Below are 17,779 nucleotides of genomic sequence, written 5' to 3'. Positions count from 1 at the left end.
GGATGGGCAGAGCATCTGAGAGGAAATGCTAAGCAGATGTGGAAATGCTGAGCAGCAAACGCAAACACTCCCTGACAGGGAGCTCAAGGCTGTGAGGGTTGGTGCAAGAAAAAAACAAAACACACTGGCCAAATCCTCCTTTTGGAAAACATGTATGTGAATCTTGCTAAATTTGGTGAGAATTGCATGAATGTGCCTGAAGAAAGAATTTTGCCAGAATTACCCTCGTCCCTACCCAAAAATTGTTTGCTGACTTGAGATACCACCCAGCATCATGCACTTTGACAGAATGCTTATACAAAGGAATAGAACTTAATTTGAAAAACAAATTGAAATTAGACATATGGAAATAATTTCAAAATCACGCTGACTAAAACTGATAGGCTGAACCAACATGTCCAACATTAAAAGCACTTTAGTCATCTACAGTTGTGTTATCCCCCTTTCCCTCCCTTTCTAATTAACCAGTCATAGATTAAATTTTAGCTTATCTGGTAGAACATACAGTTTAAATGATCATTACCTTAATCTTGGCAATAACTTTGCAAAGACTTTGGAATTATTTATTCAGTATTTCAAACCAAAATAATAGGTGAACAGACTTATCTTGAAGCATATCTTGACTTCATGTTGTGTATCTGTGGAACAGGTTTCAGCCAATAACAGAATATATTTTGCTGTGAATCAGGGGATGTTAAAATTACCTCATCCTGCAAATATTTTTCTCCATGTTTAACTTTACACATATAACTTGACATGAGTCAAGTCAAACACATACGTAAGTATTTAAAGGATTGGAGACTAATTATTCGAGGGCGGTTTCAATCCTGCAAAGTATCAACATTTCAGAGAAGACAGAGCTTCAACAGACACTTAATTTACAACCTATTTCTCCATCGACATTTGGCAGCAGAACTTTGATCACTAAAACTTCTATCACTCCAAAAGAAGAGGAAGAAAGAATATTCCAACACTGCCTTCATCAATCAGGCATATTACAAAGCAATAAATCAAAACCGAAGTCTGCATTCAGCCTCATAACTTGTACACTACAGAAAACCTTCTAATTCTTCACACAAACACTCTTGCATTAAAGAAACAACATAGCTACAAAAAATATTAATTTTACGGTGACTAACACTGAAATGGATGATATATGAAGTGTTGTTATAATACACAAATCAAACATGTTTAAACATAATGAAAAATGTCTAAATTTTTGAAAGTTTTTACTCACACTAAGCTGGTACTAATAACAGACAAACCATTCAGATGCAAACAATTTCAGTGTGACAGTGCTCCTTTAATGCACTCAGTACTGAGCTTTTAAAGCTCAGCAACATTTCCATGTTTCAAACCTTGGCTAAATTATCTCTGTAATTTACAACTCTTGTTCTCAGCCCTCATGGCATAGACATACCCGTGGAACTACAGTTATTATTATATCATTTAAGCAAAATGCTTGAAGGGGCAATTGAAAACCTACTCTAAACTTAGAAATACAAACTGCACAGGCTGACATGCAGCTGATTATTTTTCTTTAACACAGCTCTGAGGTTTATTTCAACAGGAGCTCACAATGCAGCACCCTGTAGGCAAGGTAAGTCATGTTTCCTCCTGACTTATACAGTAGAGCCATAGCAAGGACTGGAACACACAAAGTGCCAGCAAAAACTTAACGAAATCCAAATTTTAATTCTTCAAATACAGTATTACAAAAGCGGCAATTTCAGGGGTCTTGGCGAGGTTTTCCAAGAAGGAACACAATCCTTCTTCTAAGATCTAAGTTTTAGACTTGTGTGAAATTGGAGATCAAGATCTCCCACCACGGCTCTGGAAGTGGAAGTGATGCTTATGGGATTTTATTATTATTCTTTTGTTAAACCATTTTGACCCTTTCCTCGTTTCTTTTTCTCTCTCACACACTAATCTTGCCTCTGTTCTAACTGGAGCTGACTAAAACGGAAATATCCCGACGTGAAATAATTCCTCTCATCGGGAAAAGGAGGGAAACGCTACAAAAGAGCAGCAGGAAAAGAACAGTTATCACTTTACAATTAAACTATGCAACTCACAAGTTTTCAGACTCAGAGACTTGCAGATCCCCACGCATTTTGCAAAGCAAACACAGATCCCAGCACAGAGGACCTCAGCTCACTGCCACCACGCTGCCTTTTGGGTTGCCTTCCAAGGAAGCTTCAGCTCCAGGCCTTGCAGCCCCAAAGCTGAATACAGCTGATCTATAACTTCCTAAAAATGCTGTGCCAGATGACAAATATCAACAAATGACCCAGTGTTTGTTTTATGCTGGATCCTGGAGAAGTATACACACCATAGGTACACAGGCTCGGCTTGGGAGCTGTCAGCCAACCACCAGATGGATTTTAAAGGGACTTAAAAAAACCCTTCATGTAGCAAACAACTTGAAAATCTCAAATTATTTCTTACAGAAAGAGGCATAGCAGTGCAGAAAACTCAACTCAGTGCTTTGCATGGCTTTTCAGAGGGCATCCAAGTGACATCATGAGATCAAAGACATGGCTTAGGAAGGAAAGAAACTTATGTCTTATGTCTCTTTTTGTACTTTAGTCATGCTTGGATTACCAACAGATTTCATTCTGCAATGGACAGGAAGTTGAATTTGGATATAAAAAATATTCAAAAGAAGCTGGGTGTGCCCTCCCTATGGTCCTGAAGGAAGAGACTTCATCATATGCTTAATTATAAGCACTTGAAGAGTTCTACTAACTTAAATGAATCTGGATGCAGATGTTCATCATTCTCTAAAGCTCATATTCAGTCTTCTCTGATTATTAAACCACAAAATATGTGAATTTAAATAAATCTCAGCACTTTCAGCAGATTAAAAAGCAAAAGGAAGTTTCATTTCAGTGTTGAGAAATAAGGGGTTAAGCTGTGTTTTGATACATAAAACAAACGCTACTTTAGGTTCATTATGTCCCAGTGTAATTCAACACAAACCCCAAGGTAAACAGGTAAAAAAGTAAAAACATTGTTCTGCCTGCCAAACAATTTCTAGGTAGCTTTGAAGAGCATATGTTGATTTTGGAAGGTTGATAAAGGTTTTTAAAGGGGAAACTTAAAAACTGAAGACAGAGCAAACAACCTTGAGACCACCATCAAATTTGTATTCTGCAACTCATCTTTTTTAATGTATTTACACCCTGTGAACATTTTTGCCTTCATGAAACTCTGCTTTTAATTATCTGGGTCTCTAAAAGTATTTTTAACCGGAAAGGTAACACCCTATGTCAGGTGATTGGCTTAAGAGCCACTGAGTAATTTGGGTCAGGAAGATTGGTATGAATAAATGTTCAAGTGCACACAAAACCATCAGCAAAACCTAAATGAGTGTCAATGAAATGAATCAATAAATAAGGCACTGTGCAAATAGGCAGATGTTTGTTCTATTACGCAACAAAATAAATGACCTGAAACTCCCACTCGATACCACGATGGTCAGGCTTATTGGAAATTCAATTTATGTTGTTTTTGCAGTTATGAAATGAATGGATTTCAGTATGGATGCAATCCTGGCTTCTGGTTATACTTTATGTTTTGCACAATCAACATCAGGTTTCACTTATATTTTAATGAGGAAGCTATTTTAACATCTTGGCAATAAGACTGTACATCTTCTATGGAGCCAGAGATATCTGAAGCAATATCAGAATCATGGTTTACAGTATTGGGTTCCACATTAGGAAACTCAAACTAAGGATATGACTCAAATTCTCAGCAAACTCTAGGTTTAAATAAAACATGAATCTGCCCTATTTATGCTTGACATACATCAAATATAAAAATCTAGCATACACAGGAGAATGATTACCAACAAAGTAAAAATATCAATGACAAGCAATTAAAATGACTCAGCATCTTGGTTAAAAACAAAGTAATTTATAAATTATTAAAAAATTATTAGACAAGTGCATGGTTAGTACTAGCAAGTTTTGGTTAATAAAGAATAGCTATAACTAATGTATAACACTATATCATATTTGTTCTCAAGAAAAGCAGCATTAATACAAACCTTCTCTTTATCATACATGTGCAGGAGAAGCCACGTTTGTCTTGCCTTTTGAAACTTCCATTCTCCTGGGTTTTCAGACCAGCTGCAGAAAATTAGAAAAAAAAATAAATTTGCTTGAATGAAATATTGTGATAGCAAAACATTCTTTATTCAGAAAATGTTCCCTACAATGCTTCCAAGTGACTTGGTATGCACTGCATGGAGTTTTGTGGCACAGATACTGGCACACATTTTGTACAAGGCCACCTGGCTTCTGTGCAAATAGTGAAAGGTTTAGGAAGATATCATAGCCAAGAATGTTATAAGTTTTCCTCAGAAAGCACACATTCCTTGATGTTAAATACCAAGCCCCACTCCCCAGCTTTGGCCAGTCCTTTATGAGAGGTCACTGCCCTCATTTGACCCACAACAACAACTGAGCACCCCAAATCCTTATCCCAGTTGCAGGGCTACCTGATTATTTGGGGAGGTGGAGTGGACAAGGAATCAAATTTTGGTTTCAGAAAGTTGATATTTCGCAATGAACTGAAATTTATAAAAAATTAAGCAGCCTCTGAAGGACTGGAAAGAGAAACTTGTGCTACAATGGTCACCTCAGCAATGGCTGGAGCCCATCACAGATGGATGTTTCAGAGCAGACAATTCATTCTTGAGGAGCATATATTTAAGGCTTGGGTTTGCCTAAAGGTGTGACTTAAATATTTATGTTTACAGGAGAGAAAAATGGTTTCTCTCACAAGGAATACTTCAATACTCTTCAAAGCAAGGGGGCAAAACAAATGGCTAACATCTGCAAATGTTCTTTGTCTGTTTAGCAAACACATTTTAAATATGCAAAATTTTAGCTGGGCTAAAATAGCACATTTACATACATCTTGAACATATTTTTCAAGCTGGTATATTCTATTTTAGAAGAAGAAAGAGACATTTATTTCTATAAACAAATGAGCAAACCAGCAAATCCCACCATAAAATGAAGACTTCTTTTAAAATTACATGCTTGAAAATTAGCATCTTAACATGTACAAAATCTGACAGCACACTAAAATAGAATTTAAAATGAAAGAATAAAAAATACAAGGAGAAGCCCAGAAACTTTCACACTTAATTGATTTTTTCTCTAAAGAAAAATAAGTCTCCAGAGGGTAGCATGCAAGATGCCATTAATGTTCCAGTTTGTTTTACACAGCAATAGAGAGCACAGAAATCAATTGAAAAGCCAGCTGGGTATGAGAATTAGTATTGTTTAAACACTGTGAAGTCTAATAAAGCAAAAGAGTCCTCATCTTTGCTGAATGCTGCACCAGCTAGTACATTGTTCAGTCAATTCAATGAAAGAGAAAAAAATGAGACCACAAATTTGCACAGAAAGGTTCCATGGAAGCCTCTGAAGAAAACTTCAAGAAAAAAAATACTGTCTTGATGTTCAAACTCAGGATAAAGAAAAAGCAGCAACAGCTCATTAGGGTTATCACCAACTAAGCTTAATACAATAGTCTGTAGCCAACATATAAGGTAAAAATCAGACAAATAACAGTAAACCAGGACAGACAAATAATTACAATATATCATCTTTTACATGCTCAAATAAAATCTAAAAATGAGCTGATTTAGAGGTATCTTTTGGAACACTGTCGATAAACAGGCAGAAGTTTCCAAAACAAATATTGCACAAAAGCGGGAGACCAAAAAGCTGACTGACAAAACTTACAGAATGGAAAAGAAATTATTATTATTATAGGGAAACCATCCTTCTCCCATCACCACCAGCCTAGAAACCAAAGACCATCCAACCCTTGGTGTCACTTTGCCTTCACAGCAAGGTGCCCAAGCGGACAAAAACCACTGCCAAAATGACACCACCTGTAATGCGAGGGGCCACAGAGGATGAAATAAAAAGGGCTTTTCTTGCAGGTGCAATTTGTGGGGCAAACAACAACCTGCTCATTTGTTCCCACTTTCTCTGTTTGCCAGGCAAACGCAGCAGCTCCTGACTGAGAAACTGGGACTTCTGCAGGAAGTGACTGAACTTCTAGAAGTCCTTCAAAACAAACAAAAACCCAAAGACAGTGCTCGCTGTTCTTTTAACCTTTTCCATTATGAGGTTCATCCTCAAGAAGAAGAAGGTAAGTTTAGAATTCTTTTTTTATGTTAATTAAGCCTGGGAACACTTTACATGATAGTCTTTGCAAGGTGACAAGAACAAGCTGAATGACAGATCTGTGACTGCATCCTGTGAAAACAGTCCCTCTTCTAATGAAAACCTTTAACACATGTTTGTATTTCTCCACAGTATTCTATGTATTTAGACATTTGCAATATCCCTTGGTTAGACACACCACAGAGTACTCTGAATCTTTTATTCTCTGCTAATTTTATGTTTCCATCACTTACACTATCACCTGAGTAGTGTTGGCATTTAAAGTTCAAAAACACAGCCTGATTTCACTAATCTCCCATAAAGCTATAGGATGTTAAAATATTTTTATTACCTAGTTTATAAACAACTGAGACCAGCAAATGAGTGCACTATAAGGTTAATTGCTCTTATTAACCTATTACCAAAACCATATGCTCTCTTCTACATGTTAAGGCAAGTTGTTGTACTCCTGCATCCAAGATCCCATATGGACTTTCAATCCAGTGAATTCTCTTGCAGAAACAAACAAAAGTTTTAGTTTGTCTTCCTGAAAGGTTCTGCTCTATATACACCACAGTAATTCATATAAACAACAAATACTTTAACATAATCAACTGCAGAAAGTACATTTGTGCCCATTACAGCATTGGAACCTCAGAATTTCTTTTGCTTTGTGCTCTGTCCTATTAGAATCAAATCCTAAATTAGTACAGTAAGAAAAAATAGTATTTTCCTTAATAGACAATGGCTATACTTGTACTTTCAGAAAATATTCCCAAGTTTCTAACTGGTATTATATCCATGGTTGTATCAACTCCTGTTTCTCCCCATTTAAGAAAATGATCCTTCTCTTGACCTGAATTCCTATCAAACTGTGGTCAAAACACTCCGGATAATGGATGCACAATCTTTAATGCAGATAACATGACAGTTGCTCTCTGTAACTGGATTCCCCAACAGTTATTAAAATAAAACTTTTCCACTGATTCCTATGACAGCTTTTTCCTACTCCACTGACAGCTTTAAAACCTATGGAAAGTATCACTCCATGACAAAGTGAGAGGGGTATCTCCTTTTATCAGGATGACATCATTAGTACATTTTTAGAAATGTTCAACTTTTCAACCACAGAAATTCAACCTTTGCAACACAAGAGAGGTCTCATTTTGCTGTTTACATGCAGATAATCTTCCTTGACATAGTACAGCAGGAGAAAAGGCTTTTCCTTTGAGTGATTAAATATACAGAGTAAGACCAACTACGTTACAGTTAAAAAAACCTCTTTTTATAGACAATCACAACCTCTTCCACTGTTTGAATTAATTTGGTAGCCTCTGCATCATCTATGTCAGGATCTAATATAAACTATGGAATTGAATGAAAAATATACATGTGTAAAACACGTCTTTTTCCAGTGTGCCTTAGGCTAGTTTTCAATATATTGTACAAACACTAATTGCCTTCTTTACACATTTAATGTTTGAATCTTTCTTATGAGCTCCAGCTCATCGAAAAAAACATATTGGTTGACTTTAGTTAAAGAGAACTTAAATGTTTGTGCAAATGATCTTCCCAAGTGGCTTTGAAATTGAAGAGACAGAGGAAGTGAATCAAATAAATCAAGCAGCTTAGGAAATTTTACATTTGGGCTTTCGTTTTTTTACCATGAGTCTCCTGTGGAAAAGCTGCCCAAGATTCTCACTAGTCTATCTCATAAATGACTTTTAGTGCCTGTAGTCATCTCACACAAATCTATTCCCAAAACATGGGAATTCAGGCAGCATAAGTAGGCAAACAGAAGACAATTGGTAGCGTGCAGGGCAGGACACCCTCTGGGGTGCATTGGTAGAAAGAGATGGGGAAGGGAAAGTAGTCAAATTGGTTCCAGAAACACAGTAAGAGAAAAACATTATTGTTACAAATTGGATTCAGGAAGTCAACACAATGCATCTGCTCAGACTACCAGCCAGGACAAAACACTACAAAGCTGTCACAACTGGTAAATAATCACAGTGTGCAGAAAAGCTCTGTGCTGAGAACCAACCATTTGACTAATTCAACTTGAAAAAAAATTATTGCGTAGGAGAAACCAGGAAGACAGACAGAGATGTGACTGCTGATAACCTTGCAGAAGACACGAGAGCACTGCTGTGTGCCAAAGGCAAGGACACCTACATGCACTGCTCCAATTGTGTGCCACTGTCCAGTCCAGCTTAGATACACCTTCCTGCCTGGGTATCTATCCAAGGAAAAGCAGACTGCCACCAAATTTAGATCTCTCCAGCACATAGCCCAGGCTTAGTATCAGGGAATTAATTGGAAAGGTTTCTCTAGCCCTGAGGACCAGCTCAGAGTGCAGCCTCCCCTGTGATTTACCCATGAGGACCCTCATGTCTGACTCTCTCGAGTTTCCCTCCAAGGAGGGACAGAGCCACGGGTCTGGCCCACTGCACCACATTCATGGAGAAGGTCTATTGAAAACGTTAAAAGCAGCATTCCATGACACTACCCAAAAATTGTCACATTCCTCCCACCTCATTTATCTGGGTAGTTTTCTGTTTGGATACACCAGTTATTCATCACCCTGCAATCTGTCTTTAAGGATCACCTGTGTTCTTCTACATGGCCCCCAAGGAAGGCTGAACAGGAGTTATGGCACATGACTAAGGCTTGCAGGAATCAAGTTAGGCACTTTATTGCCCAAACTCTCTGCAAACAGCATCCTATCAGTAAAATGTGGATCACAGGTGTTTCCTCAATAAAGAACCACCGTCCTTTAAAAAAAATCCCCTTAAAGATATTTAAAGCCTTGCTGAAACACTTGGCACCCAGGTGATCTGCTGTAATATTTCATGGTGCAATACATACAACAGCAGCCACTTTAAAACCCCATGCACCGGTGTTTAAGGCAACTCACTGCCCTTATAAGGCCCGAATTTGGAAACTCTGAACACTGAGTCAGTCCAACGGTGAGCACAACGCACATATGGCCAACAGGTGAGCACGGCAATGCTGCTCCTCAAAGAGGCTCCCTGGAACCCCTGGAAGCAGCATGGAGGGAGGAAAAATTGGGCATAAGCTTGTTCTTGTGGGAGAAGAGCCATTTTGCGGATAGAGGTTTTATACGGATATATTAAAAAAAATATGGATGTGGGTGGAAGTTTTATACGTTCCTTACAGTGCATATAGTGAGGCAGGAATAATAATTTTTTGTCCAGTTATAACACGTACAATTATTTAAAGGGAAATGTAAAAGTGTTTATTTTTATTGGGGGTATTCAGAGTTTCTTCTATTTCTCTCGGGGGCATTTAAAGTGAATTTACTTTTACAAGGATAGGTTTGGAATGTCTGGTTTTGTACCCAGCTGCATGACCAGAAAGCTACCTCATGGTACACTTCAGCACTCAATGCAAGGCAAGAGATAATCTAATTTCAAGTGTATGTGATGCTGATTTTCCTCATTTGGAAAAAAAAGATAACCAAAATTTAAATCCTAGACAGATTTTCAGAGACTAGACTGGAACAGCTGTAGTTAAAATCTTGGACACACTGATCTGTGGCAGGACCCAAGATCTAGATAGACATAAGAGACAGTTGTAGCCTTCATTTTTAACTGTGTTTTTCTCATGTTATGGATGAGTCTTTTTATTTCCCAACTCCAATTCCTGGAGAAAGTTATGATATTCTCTGATCCAGTTTGGAATCTAAATAAATTTTGACTCAGATAAAGGTTTTCCTTATTTTCCTGGAAGAGAAGAAAAGACACTAATGGAGCTCTTCTGCCAAAGGAAAACTTGTTAAAATTGTCAACAGATTTTAGAATCAGTGCCACATTTTTGGTTGAAAATCCTGGCACCATTTCTCAATCTGTGGTTTAAAAACAATTTTTAATATATTCTTCCATCTGGTTTAGACGCAGCGTAATGACTACAGACTTGTGAAAAGGCAAGGGGAGGAAGCTTTTTCTTTTTAATTTAGGAATCACACATGCAGGAAAAAATAAATGTGCTTTTTAGTGTCCCATTTTTGTCCTGATGTCCAAGATAAGGACACATTGTATCTGATTGTATCCGTACAGCAGACAGGTCACAGGATTTTCTTAGAAAGTATTTATAAAGCAAAAGGAAAGGGCCTTTGTGCCACAAAGCAAAGCTTTGATTAAATCTACATAAAATGTTTATTGCAGCTTATCTTTTATTATATGTACTTTTATCACTTGCCATTATTTGTAACGTTTTATATTATGTTTGCATCCTGAGGCTTCGGCCAAGCTAAAAATCCCCTTCCTCCCCCCCCACAGGCTCTGTTCAAATGCTACACGAGACGTTCCCTTGAAGAGCTTCAAGTATAAACAGATGAGACAGATGATAAGTGGAAAGAAAAGTTGACCCAGAAAATTGTAACAATGCCTCAAAATCATACAGCAGGTCGTGAGTAGAGCTCCTCTCTCCTGCATCTGCTACAGCACACGTAGGGAATCTTACTGTGATTCAGCTTCTCACAGACACCAACCCACCTGCAAATGCCAACAGCATTCCACCGGGAAAAAAAACCTTCACAGTTGCTTTAAAAATTATTTTCCTAATACAGTTATTTAGCTGCTGGTATCTGCATTAGCCTGTCTGCAGCAAAACTGCATTTTGATTAGAAAATATGTAGCACTACATATTAGAATATATATTAGGAAAAAAAATATATTAGAATAGATATTGAAAAATATATAGCACTGTATACTAGAATATATATAGCACTAATAATATGCTCAGCACTTTCTGCTGTTTTCAATAATAACAAAAAGGTCAGCAGCAGGCTTGAAAGCCCACAGCTACCATTACTTTATTATTAAGCTAAATGTGCTTTTTATTTTACATACATTCATAAAAAGAACAGAAAGCAAGAGTTGAATTATCACAGAAGAATAAAAAATAGAATTTGAGCCCTTCACAGCCAATCTGTTCTGCTCCTGCAAGGAATATACAACCAAGTGCTATCTCAAAGCTGTGCTGAAGTCCCATCTCCTCTCCAGATGTCCATCTTTTCTTGCACTTAATTCTGGTCACAACGATGCCTGGACCAGAAATAAGGGAAAGGGAAAATGAAAACAACTGTTATGCCTCCCTCCCATGAAGAACATCCTGGGGGGTACGAGGAGATAAAGAGGGCCCCACAGTCTGTATGAAAATCATGTAAGAAGCCAGCTGCATGTAAAATCATTTTCAAAAGTTGGCAACAATCCAGTTATATAAATGCTTTCTGAAGATCAGATGAGGGATATGCTACCAGACCCAGAAAAAACAAATAGGGTCAATTCTCTTCTCCTTTACCATTACACCACATAACACCCAACTGTGGTGCAGAACACTCCTGCCAAGGCACAGACTCAAGCTGAGTAGCTCATTTTCATTACTTTTAAAATTTTAAATCAGCTACAAAAACTTTTAAAGGTTTTCCCCCCCCCCCCCCCCAGCACCTCAAAGAAAAATATAATTTTTTTTTTTATATGAAATCCAAGTATTTGTATTGTTGGCTAATTAGACAAAGCTCATCTCTGTTACAGGAAGCCCCACACAGCCCTCTTCAAATAACCCATCACACAGATGGCTTTTACAGTGCCTCTGAGAAGTAACACATTTGAGGTTATTCTGGACCGATGGCAAGAACATATATAGAAGTTTAAAAAAAAAAAAAAGGACATGTCAACCATCCTTGTCATTTTTTACATCCCAGTTTGGACATCCCACGGCTGCATTCATTAGGAAGTATGGCAGAGGCAGATGGAGACACTGTTGCAGACCCCATGCCATTTGAATCTCCCAAGTTGTAACCTTACAGACTGATTTACACTTCCTTTTGCAGAAGAGTTCTAAAAAGGGCCAATATCAGTATCAAGATCAACCTAAAAGTATACAGCAGTTGACAGCCCACTCACTTTTTTTTTATTTAGCTGAGATATTCAGTTATCTCTCAATGCATAATAAAATCTGATACTGCACAATGGTGTTCAGGACAGTATCAGATTCCCCTCTTCTAATACCCTGTGACACGTGTTGTACTACTAAGATTTTAAGTAATCTATGCTTAAAGAAATTAGTGCTTCCTGCAGACGGCTTCCATTCCAATTCAATTTCATTCATATAAACCTAATTCCTGATACCTTTTTCGGCATCATCATATTAATGAATGTGTGAAGGAAGAGACAAGTTTTATTAAGGATCTAGTTTTATTATTTCAAAAATACTTCTTGTTATTCTAACTCTGGTTAGGAAGCCTTGACAGCTCCCTGGAGCTAATTGATTAATAATCGTTGCCAACTGCATTTTAAATTTTAATTTTGGCTTTGGCTGACTAGACTAAATGATTCCCTAGAGCTACAAAACTACTTGCCACTACTACGAGTCTTTGGGCATTAGATGAATAGTTTGAACGTGTTTGAGGAAGTGAGTAGTGGTGTTAATTCTCCTCGATCAAAATTTTATGACACAGAGAAAACATAAAACCTTCCTTTTGCATTTCTGCCATGTCAAGAACACAGTCTGAATGGAAGGAGATGGGTGAGTACAAAATGCCTTTTCTCAAAGCCAGAAGGGGGGTTAGGGATGGGCTGCCTGGGCTTGGAGCCAGGATTGAAGCAAGGAGTCCAGAGAGCCAGGGGAGAGCAGACTTCAGAAGCCGGGAGGAAAAGCTGTGCCTCCCACTCCTTCAGTGCAACCTCACTGCAAATGACATTTTATCACAATAAAGTAAACAATCCCTGAAATATGCTTTTAGTTAAAAAATATCAAGAGGTAGTTTGTTGTAATACTTACATGTGAAACGAGTTATTTTAATTATTCTGGTTTGATTTGACCCCAACAGTGCACAGGTTTCCCCCAAGACAAACGGGAAAGGTCAAAGTGCTTGTGTGAGGTTTTGAGCACTTCAGTGAGGATTGAAAACATCTACTTAACTTCAGGATACAGTCCTGGAGCAGACTGGTCTGTTTTTAAAGACTCCTGAATCTCCCCAATATATCTCACAAGGTTTCTAAAAGTAATTTCAGATGAAATAATATATTAAAGGTGCTTAATTATTCAATTAGATGCAATCTCTTTTGTATAATACTATGGAAAGATGAAAGCTGGATCTCAACGATAAATATCTAATGGCTACATTTAATGAACTGTTAAGAAAATTCATTTATACTAAATTTTCTTTTACTGGAAATGAGTCATTAAGAAAGAGGACATTAAATTTTCTTAACCAGGTTTGGAAATAAAGATGTTATTTTACAGGAAAGAATCAGGCAAAGAAACCTTAATTATGTTTGCCTCAATATTTATGTATTTAACACATGTAATCTATTTATCCCCATCTGACAGATCACTTTACAGTTAATTGCTGCTAATATAACTAACAGTTTTGACAACATATATGTGAAAAATTATGAGAAGTCTAACCATCCTATTGATAAAATTATTACTAAATAAAAGCAAACTAAACGGGGAAAAAAATCAATTCACCAAGAATGCACGGGAAGCCTCCTCAGGCACATGGGAATGAGTCATTTTCAGTGCCACCAACCTAATCTGATACAAGACCATATGCAGGAGGAAAATCTTATATATGTGGCTGAGAATGAAAGTGCTGTCTGTAACCTCCAGCTGGCAAACTTGGGAATTTTCATTCCTAGTTTTATCAGCAGCAATGAAGTGGAATAAAGCTGCTCTGGTCACCTGCACCCATACTATGAAGGACCACAACTGCCAGGAGACCCCAACCATGGAAGACAGAAGCCTCTCCCAAGACAGCTATAGAAGGGTTTGGAATAATAATCCATACATTGCACGCCCACCCAGAGACTGGTGGCATTTAGGAATGTCTTGAGACACCACTACAGAACAAAATCCATGCAAGCTCCCCTTTCAAAATCAGGAATTGACAAAAATCCTGCAGCTCTGTTGGAAGCAGACTCTGGTACAGGGCCAAAGAAAACAGAGCCTGTGCTCAGACGAGAAGAAAGTTGTGTCTAGTTTCCCTCATGTCACTTGCCTGAAAGGAGACCTTTGCATAGTACAAGGACTTTGGTGAGTCACAAACTTCATCAGTGTTTAATTATCCATCTGAAAAATGGGGTAATATAACAATTTCTCAAAAGCTGCCAGAATGAGAGTAAATAAATTAGTGTCAAAATATTTTTCATTTATTTTGTCAAAATACAGTTGTGATATGCTATCAGAGAAGGGAAAATGGAAAAGCAAATTATCATTACTACAGCGGGGAGAAGATAGAGACAGTATGTTTAAAAAACCCAACATCTCAAAATCCATTTAAAGATGAGGCTGGTTAGTCAATAAGGTACTTTTCAGCTGATCCTGTAAATGACAGATGTCAGATGGAAGGATTTCTGAATTCATGTTAATGATGCTATTAAATACAGTATTTCCATATGAGAATGTCTGAACAAAATGCCCAAGTAAATATTTTGACAGCTTTGTTTCACACTGAAAAAATTGTAGAAATGCAAAGAGGCAGAAGGTTTCAAAGTAAATCACTCTGCAGCTTTCACTGAAATACGCTTTGAGAGGTGTACTTGTGACCTTCCATAAAATTAATTTAAAGATTTAGAAAGACAAATAATTTGATTTGGAGCCATAAAGCAGGATTAGAGTTTCCTAATCTATTTTTTGGTTTCTGTTAAATTTACTGACCATTTATAGTTATGGAAATTACAAAAAGAAATGTCTTTCCTCTGCATAAACTAAGCAGGACAATGAGCAGATTCAGAAAGATGGGACAGCTACTGACTCTGACTGAGAAATATTTATCATGGACCTGAACTTCCCTTGCTTCCACCTCTCAAGCCACATATCAGTGCTAGGCAAAGGGGTGAGAAAGCTACTCCAAAACCATTCCCTATAGAAAGGAGTTTATCCAGAATAATATTAATAGCTAAACCATAAGAGTTTGGTTCAGGGAAGGTTGTGTTAGTCCAGCTGCTTTTCCAAAGTTGAATGAGTTGCATCATAAGCATTTACTAATTTGGCTGGAAAATCATGCAATCCTTGATGTTTCTAAAACTTCCTACTTCTGACTGAGTTGAAAATACCACAGAAATATCTGCAACATCTAAGAACTTTCATGTATAATTATGCTTAAAAGTCTTAGAACCCAACATTTCAGAATCTTCAAAGCAATCATGCGTTTTGTCTCTAGAAACCAGAGCTGCTTATCCAGCAAGGTGGAAATGGCAAAATACATCAAAAAATATTTCTAAGCACCCATATGGATCTTCACAACATGATCCACCACTATGGAGAGGACTTCCTCGAAATTATTACACTGAAATTATTTTACAAAGTAATTCTGTCCATCTGGAGTATTTCCAGGATAGTATTACGGATACCCAGAATATGTTCCTAAAGTTTGTTTTCTTCCCAGAAATTCTTGGCAAAAATAGCTAAGATTGGCTCTGAGCCACTTAAAGTTGGGGTTTTTTTGGTTCTTACTTTTGGTTGCTGTTTTTAGAATTATGTAGTAAATAATACTATGATTTGTCAGCATTAGCTTGAACTGACAAGTTTATCTTCAGCAACAGCTAAAGAAGCCTCGGTGCCCACTCTGGCTCTGGAAGTGGTGTAACTTATAAATCAGCTCCATGCAGTGTCTGAGCTCATTTGCAGAGCCCAGACTTCTTAATTCGGGATCATCTGGGAGTTAACCTGGTTATTCAGCTTCAAGATCCAAGTACTCCTGCACAGGCACCTGCCTCTGTTCAGTGCCTGTGCAGGCATCTCTTCAACCATCTTCTACACGGCAAAGCTGGACTCACATGGAAGAGCAGCAGACCAAAACTGTTGCCTTCCTTTTCTTAGTGGATCTTCATCAGGCAAAGCCTGGATCACTGACTATGGACAGCTGTAATATTTATAAGTGCAAAAAGAGAAGAGATATATGTAGGGAACAGTAATGTGCATGAGCTCACTAAATTAAGGGTAAGATGTTCATGTGCTTCTTGCAAAGCAGTGAAATTGTATTAGAACCATAAAAAGCAGCTAACCCAGCAAGAAGTTAATAACAGTTTAAAAGCAATTCCTGCACAATCTGACATCCTGTGGATGTCATGTGGGGGTTAGAAAAACACTGGCATGGCTCCAACACGGTTCTGCTTATCGCCTGCCATCAAGGTACAGAAAAGTGGATCCAGAAGTCAATGACTCTATCACAGGGACTGAAAATCATCAACTCAGGCTGTTACCAGATACCTTCATTAAACAGGCAAAAGCTGTATGGTGCTGCTACCCAGAGTATAACATGAAGTCACAGAATCCTAAAGGCACGGTTTGAATAATCAGATGATAACGAGAACACTGACACCTGGAAATGGGCATCATAAAGCCAACTCTGAAACAGGAGCGTGTCTGACCTGCTGCACCCACGCTGAAGCAGGATGAGAAGCTCTGTCCCTTTGACAGTCAGTGACAAATGTATTATGGCTGTAGTTGGCATGTTCATGCCAACACTGTCACACAAAACTGAGTAACAGTTCGGGGAGAGAAAAAAAAAAAAAAAGAAAAGTGTTCAGCAAATTCAGTGTGAAATCCCAACTCAAAGATGGCCCAAAGATGAATCCAATGTTTTTGCCCATAAAGCAAGGCCAGAGTGACACGGAGCAGGAAGGAGTTGAAGGCTCTCAGCCCCTTCTGCATGAAGCTGGAAGAAGGCGCCAGCAAAACAGCACATTTGTTTCCAGGTATTGCATTTCCAGAAGGATCACAGACACAGGAGTTCAAAGAAGAGCACCACAGCACATCAGGGTCTGGAAGGAGCAGTAACAGATGAAGGATCAGGGATGTACTGTTTCACTGAATGGGCAGTGAGACTGAGAAACCCGACACAGACACAAGAAGGCTGTAAACACCAGGATGGGAGAAGTTACTTACCAAATGTGGGGCAAAAAAGTGATTTGGAAAACCTTGCTCAATAACAGGTCCAACACAGCAGAAACAATTTCTCACATACCCTAACAGCAAGCTTTGCTTTCTGCAGAAGATAATACGCTTGAGCACCTTTACAGAATAGCCCTAAGCAGCACCAAATCTGTGGAGTGAATATGCCCCCTCCACCTACCCCCACAAGAATAACTGCCAGCATACCGGCACCCTAAAATAGGAAAGGTGTGGGCATTGCAACAGAGAGATTTGTAGAGCTCCTGAGTAATGGCAGGGCTGCCAGGGAACTGCAAACAAACCGGGGTGGCTTCAGCAGATGCCAGTGAATGTAACTGAACTTACACAGGGGAGTGCAGGATAATGAGAAGGTAACTCAATAAGACAAGACTCCTTTGCCACAAATAGAGAGAGTGGCTGCCTTTAAACTGAAGATTTGCCCAACTATTAACATAAAATGTAAAACTTGCAGCTTTACAGACACACTGACACTGACTTAGATCAAAGAGAGGAATCCCACTTAGAGGAAGGTCAGGCCCTAGTAGAAATTAAAAGTCAAGCAATATAGAAAGTTGGAGAAGTGCTAAAACAAATTCATTGATCTCTAGAGTATTAGGAAAAATGCAAGCCTTTGAAATCAGATAGCAGCAAGTGCCTGC

General features: G+C 38.2%; 1 protein-coding gene across 1 annotated transcript in view; it reads right to left on the bottom strand.

Moving 5' to 3' along the window:
* The window catches only part of CUNH7orf50 (chromosome unknown C7orf50 homolog), a 32,173-nt gene that overhangs the window by 2,784 nt on the left and 11,610 nt on the right, over positions 1-17,779 (bottom strand). The window contains exon 4 of the mRNA XM_027726162.2: positions 4,055-4,136. Within this exon, the coding sequence (XP_027581963.1) occupies positions 4,055-4,136 (82 nt within the window). The remainder of the gene's footprint in view (positions 1-4,054; positions 4,137-17,779) is intronic.

The sequence above is a fragment of the Pipra filicauda genome, unplaced genomic scaffold, assembly GCF_003945595.2.
Source record: "Pipra filicauda isolate LSUMZ 115617 unplaced genomic scaffold, ASM394559v2 scaffold129_size2064235_pilon, whole genome shotgun sequence".
Taxonomy (NCBI): Eukaryota; Metazoa; Chordata; class Aves; order Passeriformes; family Pipridae; genus Pipra; species Pipra filicauda.
This window is presented reverse-complemented; position numbering and strand designations above follow the sequence as displayed.